Source organism: Schistocerca americana, chromosome 1 (genome assembly GCF_021461395.2).
Source record: "Schistocerca americana isolate TAMUIC-IGC-003095 chromosome 1, iqSchAmer2.1, whole genome shotgun sequence".
In the NCBI taxonomy this organism is placed as follows: domain Eukaryota; kingdom Metazoa; phylum Arthropoda; class Insecta; order Orthoptera; family Acrididae; genus Schistocerca; species Schistocerca americana.
This window is the reverse complement of record NC_060119.1, coordinates 1,242,501,025-1,242,513,779: the sequence shown is the minus strand read 5'-3', so window position 1 is coordinate 1,242,513,779 and position 12,755 is coordinate 1,242,501,025. Positions and strand designations below refer to the sequence as shown.

At 38.8% G+C, this 12,755-nt stretch overlaps 1 protein-coding gene across 1 annotated transcript in view; it reads left to right on the top strand.

Moving 5' to 3' along the window:
- The window catches only part of LOC124598534 (Down syndrome cell adhesion molecule-like protein Dscam2), a 394,502-nt gene that overhangs the window by 301,909 nt on the left and 79,838 nt on the right, over positions 1–12,755 (top strand). Inside the window, exons 25-26 of the mRNA XM_047136007.1 lie at positions 3,421–3,560; positions 4,428–4,578. Coding sequence (XP_046991963.1) covers positions 3,421–3,560; positions 4,428–4,578 — 291 coding nt within the window. The remainder of the gene's footprint in view (positions 1–3,420; positions 3,561–4,427; positions 4,579–12,755) is intronic.

Genomic DNA, 12,755 nt, shown 5'->3' with positions numbered 1-12,755 from the left:
CAGCAACAAACTGTCCATTCGCATGAATGGACACAGGCAGACAGTGTTTGTTGGTAATGAGGATCACCCTGTGGCTAAACATGCCTTGGTGCACAGCCAGCACATCTTGGCACAGTGTTACGCCGTCCGTGTTATCTGGATACTTCCCACCAACACCAACCTATCCGAACTCCGGAGATGGGAACTTGCCCTTCAGTATATCCTCTCTTCTCGTCATCCGCCAGGCCTCAATCTCCGCTAATTTCAAGTTGCCGCCACTCATACCTCACCTGTCTTTCAACAACTTCTTTGCCTCTACACTTCTGCCTCGACTGACATCTCTGCCCAAACTCTTTGTCTCTAAATATGTCTGCTTGTGTCTGTATGTGTGGATGGATATGTGCGTGTGTGCGAGTGTATACCTGTCCTTTTTTCCCCCTAAGGTAAGTCTTTCCGCTCCCGGGATTGGAATGACTCCTTACCCTCTCCCTTAAAACCCACTTCCTTTCGTCTTCCCCTCTCCTTCCCTCTTTCCTTATGAGGCAACAGTTTGCTGCGAAAGCTTGAATTTTGTGTGTATGTTTGTGGTTGTTTGTGTGTCTGTCGACCTGCCAGCACTTTCATTTGGTAAGTCAAATCATCTTTGTTTGTATATATATATATATATAAAAAAACAAAGATGAGGTGACTTACCGAACGATATATACAAACAAAGATAATTTGACTTACCAAATGAAAGTGCTGGCAGGTCGACAGACACACAAACAACCACACGAAAGGAAGTGGGTTTTAAGGGAGAGGGTAAGGAGTCATTCCAATCCCGGGAGCGGAAAGACTTACCTTAGGGGGAAAAAAGGACGGGTATACACTCACGCGCACACACACACACACACACACACACACACACACACACACACATATCCATCCACACATATACAGACACAAGCAGACGTATTTAAAGACAAAGACAAAGACTCTTGGGCTCAGTAATGTCACAACAGTCATCAACACCCATACTCGAATTGTAATCTACAATCAATTGCGGTTTCTTTATTTTTTTGCAAGTATTTCTGTCAGTCTTCTCTGTTTCAGCCATTTGTGCTGTGTGACTTGTGGTCAACATGTGCACCTCTCTCTTATCGCAGTACTTGATTGCAAGAACCTTGTCAGTGGACCTAAAGTCAGTTTCACCTCGTTTTAATTACTTCTGCAGTTTTGCCATGTTGTGCCTGTTCTTATGAACAGTGCCACATGTGACTGTTCCATGGTTGTGAAGCCAGAGGAACAGGTCCAGGCTGAAGTACCAGTTATCGACATATAGAATATGACCCTGTTCCAAATATGCTCCCATAAGAGTTGCCACTACATCGCCACTTTTTCTCAAATTGTGGAACCCAATTTCTGTTTTTGCGAGTCACATAGTACAAATGTCTTTATTCCGTATCTACTTCGCTTGGTTGGAATAAATTGCTTAAAAGATAATTGTCCTTTGAACAGCAAGAGACTTTCATCTATACAAAGCTTGTGATGTGGACGAAGTGAATTATGAAACGTCTTATGAACTTTGTCAACAATCATCCTAATTTTAAGTAGATTGTGGCCTCCTGTACTCGCAGAGTTATCACCGAAGTGTAACATTCTCAGAAGTAGACAAAAACGGTCTCGGGACATAATTTTGTTTAAAACTGGTGTGTTCAAAAGTGTATCTCTGGACCAGTAATAACTTAATTTTAACAACAAAACAATACATTTCCTCAAATCCAGCATCTTTCCCTTTTTGACTGTCGAGAAGTCACAGATTCTGTTGTATTTTCTCTGGTGTAAATGTAAAACCGATTTGTTTCGTCTGCAATAAATTGCAACAGTTCTTGAGACATAAATATCACAAAAAATGAAAGAATGCTTGGGTCAGTATCTAATTGACATTTATGTCCTGAACTCAAGTCAACGAAATAATGGTTTAATGGCTGGAAATCGGTTTCTTTCCAGTCAAATGTGTCACTTAAGTGCACTCTTTTCTCAACAGTTTCACAGACACTTTTTGATTCCTCGGATTCAGAGGAACTGCTGACTGTAATTTCTGCTCTCCCCTCTTCAGCTTCAAGATTCAGTTGAAGACTTATCACTGTTAGCAACATCAGATAATTCACACTCACTGTCGCTCTTAGTGACCATATCCAGGATTTCTTTCTCTGTGCAACCACTGTGATGTGACATTTCTCACGTAGAAAACAAGAAAACTGATGAAAATACAGAAATCTAAGTCAAATTCTGCAAAGAGCGAACACAGCAACAAAGATATGTGCACTCTTGAACTACACAGTCAGACCACTGAACGGCTACTTGAAGAGAATGGCAGAAAGACGTCTCTGCATATATACACGTCTGTAGCGCTTAGGTAGCTGTGACTCAGCATGCCTAAACTCGTCCAGAGCAGTGGGAAGGCCAGTGGTGCAGGACACGTAAACATGTCCTTAGCGCTGTAGGGAAGACCCAAGGCAGCTCGTATACACGTCAGGCATGCCAGGAGAACAGCGAGGCATGACGAGTTAACACGTCCACAGAAGTCAAAGGGTTAATGTATATTACATTTTCCTAATTACTTGGAAAAGATGTCACTAGTATCCTGACATCACTCAACTTAATGCACACTGCATGCACTGTGAGGTGGACAGTCAGGTAAGCCACCATTATCTCCTGACCTTCTAAACTTTTTTCTGTTGTTGAATGTGATTGCTTCTGCTGGTGACCAATTCTCTGTTTGGACATAGTAACAGCCAGCCAGAGGGCACAGATACATCCAGCATTTTTGGCTGTGTGTTGCCTGCAATGCAACTGTAATCAAAGACTGATTTTTCAGGCAGGAGGAGGTCACTTCAAATGTTTCCTCTAATAAATGCATGCTCAGTATGCAATAGTTCACCAGTATTGGTGGTATTGGCCTGCAGTCTTTTTTTACTTGAAGTTTTCACATTTAGTTTCAATAGCATCAGTAAAAAGAGAAGTTGATTGCAGGTAGGTCACTTTCAAATCAAAGTAGTAGCCTGGTGGGAGAGCCACGAAATAATGCACAGAGGATGAGAGAGAGAGAGAGAGAGAGAGAGAGAGAGAGAGAGAGAGAGAGTGGGTGGGTGGGGGGGAGGGAGGTTAATGGTAGATTTGGACATTGCCCAAGTCTACAGTGCGTATTTAAGCAGCCAAATAGTAGACTAGATAAGGCAACAAGACAGTCAGTTTCAGTTCTCTAACTTGCACACAATATTACACTAAATGAGAGTTCAAAAAGAGATAAGTTATATTGTGACCATAACCATCCTTGACATTATTAGGATGTTTTCTGCTTGTTAACAGCTTTCACATGTAAATTCATTTCAATGTAAATCATCAGCCTAAATATTAAAGAAAATGCCAATGTATTAACTGCATTGCTTTACTCTTCAGTTCCAGGGCCACCATCTGCTGTAAAGACCCTGACTCTGACGTCCGACTCGATACTCGTATCATGGTTGCCACCTAAACAACCTAATGGCCTCATCACACAGTACACTGTGTACTGTAGTAGGAAACACCATCTTTCAAAGGTTAATTTTAATTTTCTTCATTATGTAATTTTTTTTGTATCTAGTGTAACTGATGTCACTAAGACCTAGACTGTTAAAGGGAACTATGAGAATAAGTCCATTGATCTCATACCTACTGATTGAGCTGAATCTGAAACTGGGCCACAATGACTATTATTGTCCAGTTTATGTGCCAAAGTTTCACCTAACAATGTATACAAAGTGTTCTATCGCTCAGTCGTGTTCATACCACATAAACCTACTGTCAGCAGTACATTTTACAGAAAATATGGGGCATTATGGACAATTAATGTACTAAACATATCTCACAAAATCCTGAAGACATTCTGGAAACGCAAGTTCCTTTTATCAAACCACACAGCAAACATTCATGACTAAACCTCTGAAACCTTTACAGTGAAGTTTATGTTCTCCCTATGCAAAGGGCTGCAGAGGTGTGGTAATTTATGGCAGTAGATGTATGTTACGTTGCTAAGGCTAGAACATGTCATTTGAACATGCTACAGAGTTTAGATGCTGACAAATGGGCAACTTTCACAAATATGGTTTGTTGAAGTGGGAAATGGCAGCCTGAATAGAACCTGAAAGTAGATACCTATCAAAGCAGAACATCTCAACAAAGAGAAACTTTAATGTTGATTAATTTTTATCCTTTATATCAAATGTACATAATAGCATATTTCAAAGTATTTACAAATTTACTTTTTAGTGGAAGAGTTTCTCAGTTTGTGTCTCACAGTGTATTGGCAATTGCACTCTTTGGAGAATACTTTTGTAGTTTTCGTGTGCTTGCGACAGGAAGTCAAATACCTGATTACTTTCTGCCCTTTGATGCAGCAACATCAATAGTTAAATTTTGCATTGCAGCCAACGAGTTTTCGAGTGGGGCCCACAATGAATACACATGAGATCCGAGGACTTAAGGAACTGGAGGCTTATGAGACCTGGGTTACAGCCTCAACAGTTGTGGGTGAAGGAGATCGCACAAGGTCAATCACACAGGCACCAAACTCAAAAGGTAAACTACAAAACTGGAACTATTTAAGAGAAGCAGAGCTATGTAACTTCACTATGTAACTTTACTTTTCACATAAAATACATCTAAAGTGAAGATAAACTGTGAAAGAATGATGATCCCCACATTTTTACCCTGTGACCTTGGCTTTGAAGATGCTGCATAAAAGAATGTCACATCCAGTCTAATTTGAGTGTTCACCGAGTTTTGTTTCAGGATGGCTTACAACTTTTAGTAGTTATCTCTTCTCCCATATTTCTTGTAGAAGCATTTCATTTATTTTTCTAGTCAGTGCATCTAGTTCTTGTAATTCTCCTCCATAACCACATTTCTGCAGCTTCAAGATGAGCTTTCTTCTACTGCTGATATCCTAGATTTCACATTCATATGTCAAGAAATTCCATACAAAAGTCTTTACAAATCTTTTCTTAGCTTGGATGCTTACATGCTTGTACATCAGAAGGTTGTTATCATTTTGGAAGGCATTCTTGGCCAGTGCTATTCCTCTCTTGATATCTTTGAGACATCTATTGTTTTCCTCCATAGTGCTACTGAGATACTGAAATTCAGTTACTTTTTCACATTTCTCACTGCCTATTCTTATGCTAGCCTTGCCATATGTATTGAACAGAGAGATAGGACAACCAGCCACGGAACAGGATAACAATACTATTGAGGTGAATGAAAGAGCTATAAATGATGAGTCACAGGCAGCAAATGTATTTAATAATCATTTCTTAAATGCAGTAGAACGCATAGGGACAAACAGTTCAAGAGATAAATCACAACAGTATGTTGAAAAAATAACTCTCATCAAATTCAGTCATATGAATGTATCACCAATTTCTCCTTCTGAAATTAACGAAGTTATACAGTGTCTTTGATGGTGTTTCCAATGGTATACTAAAGATTTGTTCCTATATAACAAGTCCAGTCTTATCCAAAATATGTAATGCATCACTAACTCAAGCCTTTTTCCAGAAAGACTGAAATATGTTGTTGTTAAATTCCTCTGTAAGAAAGGGGATCAGAGGGATGTCAATAACTACCAACCTGTTTCAGTGTTGACATCAACCTGTTTCAGTGTTGACATCATTTTCCAAAATTTTTGAGAAGGTGATGTATTCTAGAATAGTACTTCACTTTAGGAACAATATTATCTTCATCAAATTGCTGTTTGGATTCAAGAAAGGTTGCTCTACTATGAATGCCATTTACATGTTCACTCACCAGTTTTAACAAGCATTAAGTAATAAAGTAGCACTGGTAGGTATTTTCTGTGACCTATCTAAGCCATTTGACAGTGTCAATCACAGTATTCTCCTAGTATACCCAACCCCAGGATAATGTCATATCTAACCAAAAGAAAGCGGAAAGTTGTACTTAGTAATTCAACCAGTGTAGTCTGGGGACGTAATTCTGACTGGGGAGAAATCATGTATGGGGCTCCCCAACGCTCGATCTTAGTTCCATTATTGTTCCTCATATATGTAAATGATCTTTTCATCTAATATACAACAAGCAGAATTAGTTCCTTTTGTAGATGGTGCTAGTATTGTAATCCACCCAAGTATACACACAGAAACAGAAGAAATGGTCAACAAAGTTCTTAAAAGTATCTTTGACTGATTTTCTGTGAATCATGTCACCCTCAATTTTTAAAAGACACAACATATTCAGTTCTGCACATCTAGGTGTACTACACTAATGATAAGTGTAACATACGGTGGAAACTTTAAAAATTTTAGGTGTGCATTTTGAAGAGAATTTAAATTGGGAAAAGCACATTTTGGAACACCTAAATCAACTTAGTTCAACCAAATTTGCACTTAGAATCATTGTAAATCTTGGGGAGAAACAAATCAGTAAGTCAACATATTTTGCATATTTGCGTTCTATAATGACACATAGAATAACATCCTGCTGGAAGGGAGTGAGACAGGGTTGTAGCCTATCCCCAATGTTATTTAATCTTTATATTGAGCAAGCAGTGAAAGAAACTAAAGAAAAATTCGGTGTAGGTATTAAAATCCATGGAGAAGTAATAAAAACTTTGAGGTTTGCCAATGACATTGTAATTCTGTCAGAGACAGCAAAGAACTTGGAAGAGCAGTTGAACGGAATGGATAGTGTCTTGAAAGGAGGATATAAGATGAACATCAACAGAAGCAAAACGAGAATAATGGAATGTAGTCGAATTAAGTCGGGTGATGCTGAGGGAATTAGATTAGGAAATGAGACACTTAAAGTAGTAAAGTAGTTTTGCTATTTGGGGAGCAAAATAACTAATGATGGTCGAAGTAGAGAGTATATAAAATGTAGACTGGCAATGACAAGGAAAGCGTTTCTGAAGAAGAGAAATTTGTTAACATCGAATATAGATTTAAGTGTTAGGAAGTTGTTTCTGAGAGTATTTGTCTGGAGTGTAGCCATGTATGGAAGTGAAACATGGACGATAAATAGTTTGGACAAGAAGAGAATAGGAGGTTTCAAAATATGGTGCTACAGAATAATGCTGAATATTAGATGGGTAGATCACATAACTAATCATGTCATTTCTGGAAACCCAGAATCTACTATGTAGGAATCAACATTGATTCCGGAAACAGTGATTGTGTGAGACCCAACTCGCCTTATTTGTTCATGAGACCCAAAAAATATTAGATACAGGCTCCCAGGTAGATATTTTTCTTGACTTCCGGAAGGCGTTCGATACAGTTCCGCACTGTCGCCTGATAAACAAAGTAAGAGCCTACGAAATATCAGACCAGCTGTGTGGCTGGATTGAAGAGTTTTTAGCAAACAGAACACAGCATGTTGTTATCAATGGAGAGACGTCTACAGACGTTAAAGTAACCTCTGGCGTGCCACAGGGGAGTGTTATGGGACCATTGCTTTTCACAATATATATAAATGACTTAGTAGATAGTGTCGGAAGTTCCATGCGGCTTTTCGCGGATGATGCTGTAGTATACAGAGAAGTTGCAGCATTAAAAAATTGTAGCGAAATGCAGGAAGATCTGCAGCGGATAGGCACTTGGTGCAGGGAGTGGCAACTGACCCTTAACATAGACAAATGTAATGTATTGCGAATACATAGAAAGTAGGATCCTTTATTGTATGATTATATGATAGCGGAACAAACACTGGTAGCAGTTACTTCTGTAAAATATCTGGGAGTATGCGTGCGGAACGATTTGAAGTGGAATGATCATATAAAATTAATTGTTGGTAAGGCGGGTACCAGGTTGAGATTCATTGGGAGAGTGCTTAGAAAATGTAGTCCATCAACAAAGGAGGTGGCTTACAAAACACTCGTTCGACCTATACTTGAGTATTGCTCATCAGTGTGGGATCCGTACCAGATCGGTCTGACGGAGGAGATAGAGAAGATCCAAAGAAGAGCGGCGCGTTTCGTCACAGGGTTATTCGGTAACCGTGATAGCGTTACGGAGATGTTTAATAAACTCAAGTAGCAGACTCTGCAAGAGAGGCGCTCTGCATCGCGGTGTAGCTTGCTCGCCAGGTTTCGAGAGGGTGCGTTTCTGGATGAGGTATCGAATATATTGCTTCCCCCTACTTATACCTCCCGAGTAGATCACGAATGTAAAATTAGAGAGATTAGAGCGTGCACGGAGGCTTTCAGACAGTCATTCTTCCCGCGAACCATACGCGACTGGAACAGACTCCGCCACACACTGTTGGGTGGCTTGCGGAGTATCAATGTAGATGTAGATGTAGATTGAATAGAATTAGGGAGAAGAGAAATTTGTGGCACACCTTGTCTAGAAGAAGGGATCGGTTGGTAGGACATGTTCTGAGACATCAAGGGATCACCAATTTAGTATCGGAGAGCAGCGTGGAGGGTAAAAATCGTAGAGGGAGACCAAGGGATGAATACACTAAGCAGATTCAAAAGGATGTAGGTTGCAGTAGGTACTGGGAGATGAAGAAGCTTGCACAGGACAGAGTAGCATGGAGAGCTGCATCAAACCAGTCTCAGGACTGACGACCACAACAACAACATAACTCATCTTTAAGAAAGAAACTTGTCATTGCACAAAAACATGCTCTAAGATTGTGTGATGCTCACCCATGATCATTTTGTAGACATCTGTTTAAGGAGTTGGTAATTCTGGCTACTGTTTCACAGTATATGTACTCCCTCATGAAGTTTCTTCTAAAGAATCCACTACAGTTCAAAAGGAATGATGTACATAATTTCAACATCAGAATTAAAAAGACATTCATTACTCCACATTAAAGTTGTCTAGCCAAAAAATGGATGCACAATCTGCAGCAAAAATTTTTGATCACTCACCCAGTGATATAAAATGCCTGAAAGGCAGCATAGAAAAAATTGAAAACAAACTGAGAAAGTTTCTCCTTGACAGCTTCTGTTCAATAGAAGAATTTCTACTACTGCAGTGTGTAAAAAGTGGTGGGTAACAATTACTAACTCATATATCTATAACTTTTCCTTTTGTGAAATGTTCAGAATGTAAACATATGTACAAATTAATTTGCGATGTGAATTTAAAATGACTCATTCCACATCATTACAATCTATCGTGCAAATTGATCTGTGGAACAGGTAACTAACCAAACCTAACATAACTTCAATTCCTTTCTTATCTATAACCATGACTTTTGTCTTCTTGATATTTATTTTTAGTTTTGTTATCTTCTCATTTAAGACCTTAAGTGTTTCATTCGGTTCCTTCTCTGAGCCAGTCACTGATGCAGTGAATATACGTGCCAATAGTTTTGAGTCCAGTTGGCTTTTCTTTCATTGTTGTAATTGCCTCCTTGATGAACATATTAAATAAATGGGGTGATAGAGAGTACCCCTGTCTCACTCTCTTCTGATTTTTGCTATTTTCTTGCTGCTGTCAATATCTAGTTCAGTGCTTTTGTACCCAGGAATAATCAAAATTAATCATATATCCTTTCAGTCAAGTTCTGCTTTGTGCATTACTTTAAATAACAACTTCAAATCAGCCATATGAAATGCATTTTCTAGGTCAGTATGTGCTATATACGTTTTACTGTTAACTTCTAATCTTCTTTCCAAAATTTGACATAATGCCAATATCGCTTCCCTCGTTCCTTTCCCTGATCTGAAAACAAATTGATCATTGGGTAAGTTCCAACCTGTTTTCTTTTTAATCCTCTCTTTAACTATTTATAGTAACATTTTTTATGCCTGTGACAGAAGGGCTATAGTCCAGTCGCCATAAGAAGATCCCTGATAGTGCTGTTGTCAGCTAACAACTGCAATGTTCAGCACAGCTGACTGCATATGGTAGCAATTGTTTTCTGCTGTGTTATTATTACTTATAATGCAACTTATGATAAGAGGTAGACTCAAAAAATCTCCCTCAAAGTGCCACATTGAAGCGTGATTTATTGAGTGGCGCTGCAAATAAACATTGCCCTTGTTATAACTTTTATCTAAATACTAATTTATACAAATAAACCAACCAAGAAGTCATATGCTATTGACGTGTTGTCTCAAAATAAAGACTGAAATGGTGTTTGCTCACCACCTTATGATTACAATAGTGTTAGCATGATCAAAAGGCATTTTGGAGAGCCCATTATATCAGCGGGCTTTGTATGCTGCAATACTGTAGTCACTTCTAATGTCTTACTGCTGGGAACTCGGGATGACACTGCAGGAAAGTGTAACAAATGGGAAGAATACTGTTCGTGCAGTGATGTCGAAATGGCTGTCAATGAAACTGTTGTAAATACAGGCCTACCTATTGCAAGTGACAAAGAGAGGACCATGCGCACTCACAATATCTTGTAAACATTGACAAGTAAACACAAAGACCAAGAAAGTTATGTGAGAAATAACAGATTATGACCTTACTTTTAGAAGAACAGCAACTCCAAGATCATCTTAATCAGTTCGACACTCTTTTGTTGTGATCACAGTGGTGTCACAATCTTTACTGCTGTCCTAAACATCTGAGAAAGAAACAACTGTATTTGGTATTGTTTCTTCTCTTAGCCCTTTTCTTCATTTGATTTTTTTCCACTCATGGTTCACGATCTTCTTGCATTTATCTGATGCTATTTGTGTAACGACCTTGTTCGCCAGTCTCTCTGTGTCTCATAGCATAAACATCATATTTCGCTTCACATCGTGTGCTTTAATTTGAGCCCAGACAAGTTCAGTGGGGTTGAAGTGCAATGATATGGAGGAAGGTGTGGAACTTGGTGGCCATGGTCCTCTGCTAATGGACCAATTATATATTGCATTTTCTGTGGTTTGTATTTCCTCACCAATTCTAAAAGTTCTGCTTCTTCCCTATTCTGTTCACAGTCTATGTTATTTCCTTCATCCAGGCCAAAATTTCATCCTTCCTTATGGATACAGTTGGTGCCTTTTTAATTATAAAGAATGATGTGGTGCATTATCAATTGCAAAAGTACTACCCGAACTGACATTTGGTAGCAAATAAGTAACGAACAAGTCATGAAATGTTTCAGCTTTCATTTCTTCATGGTAGTTTACAGTTTTCTTTTCTTGAAACAAAAAGTAGCACCAGGCACAAAACCATTAATAGAGTCAGCATAAGGAAGCATAAGTTGGCCCCCCTTCCCTGAAGGCATACTTATCACTCCATGACGTGTATCATCTGTCCGTGAGACAGATCTTGCAAGACACCTGTTCAACCATGTTTCATCACTCCATATTATGTTTTTTGGATTCATTCCCTGCACCTCAAGGAAGAAATGACATCTCCACACTACGATGTCTCCACGCTTCATCAACACTTTTCTGCCCAAGAAACTTTTTCCACTCAGAGCCAACGTTTTTAAAACAGTGGCACACTGCCCACTTTCTGACAGTGAAACTAAAATTTTTTAGCTGTAGGGTACTCCTTCCTGCTGTAATATGCATATATATGCCACCTAATTGCACTTTCATTGAAGTTGTCAGTATTTCTGACATGCCACTGTTTCTTCCTTGTCTTTCCAGGCATCACAAGAACAGGACTTACATCTAAATTCACACTCTCTATCTCCTACATCACTCTCTTCACTGTCACAGTAGAAATCTTCAATCATTCCACCACTCTGTCAGTCACAATATCTGCTGGGATGAAAGGACCACTATTGTGCCTCTCCCTTTCAAAGTAATCTCATAGCCTGAATACAAATTCATGTACTGTGCTTTCAGCAGAACACCTTTTCCAAACTTTGTCTTTCCTGTGCTGCAAGAACTCATTCTCACAATAAACAACAAGAGACTCACTGAAGGACTATACACGCAAAAACAGGCAAACATTTTGAATAGTACCAGTTCACACTGAAACACTGAGTGGAAACAAGGGCAACCTCAATAAAAGTCCACTATCACTGAAGCAATTCTGTAGAATCATTTACAGATCTGCACTGCATTATTGATTAATGCAGGTGTGCAAATCTGCCTTGCCCAGCCCGTTGCAACTATCAGTGATCAACTTATGCCATCTAAAATATTGTCTGATTTGTACAGTCCTTTGAATTTTTCATCTTGCATAATGCAATAATTCTACTTTTTGTGAAGTCAGGTATTATTATATCCCCCTCATATTGCTTGGATACTGCAGTAAACAATTTACTTTTTATGTTATCACTACTGTGTTGCATTTCTATGGAGATATCATCTACACTCATTGCTTTATTCAATTTTAACCTATTTAGTGCAAGGAAGAATTTTTCATTGTTTATGTTCCTTTATTTTTTTCATTAATTAAGTTTTTCATCTTCAATAAATTCAGCCAGACTTCCAGTTTCAGCACACTGTACATGTCTACAATATATTCTTTCCATGTATGACTTACATGTTTTACCTCTTACTATGGTACTCCTGGTTCTCTGTTTGTGCTGCAAAATTTTGATCATAGAGTACGCTTCACCAGTTTCCAAAATTTAAAAATCATCTTCCATTTCTTTGCTACTTTTTCCAAACCACTTTTCTTTGTGTGAATGGCACATTGTTGTTGTCATGTTTTTGATTGCTTTGTCTTGATCATGACTCTTTTCCTTTAGTCTGTTACTTTTGTCAATGAATTCCCATGTTTCTGGTGTCATTCAGGGCTTCCTAGGCACCATCGTCCTTTTTCCTAACACATCTGTGGCTGCATTTGTTGTATTTGACTTGATAGCACCCCAGCTGTATT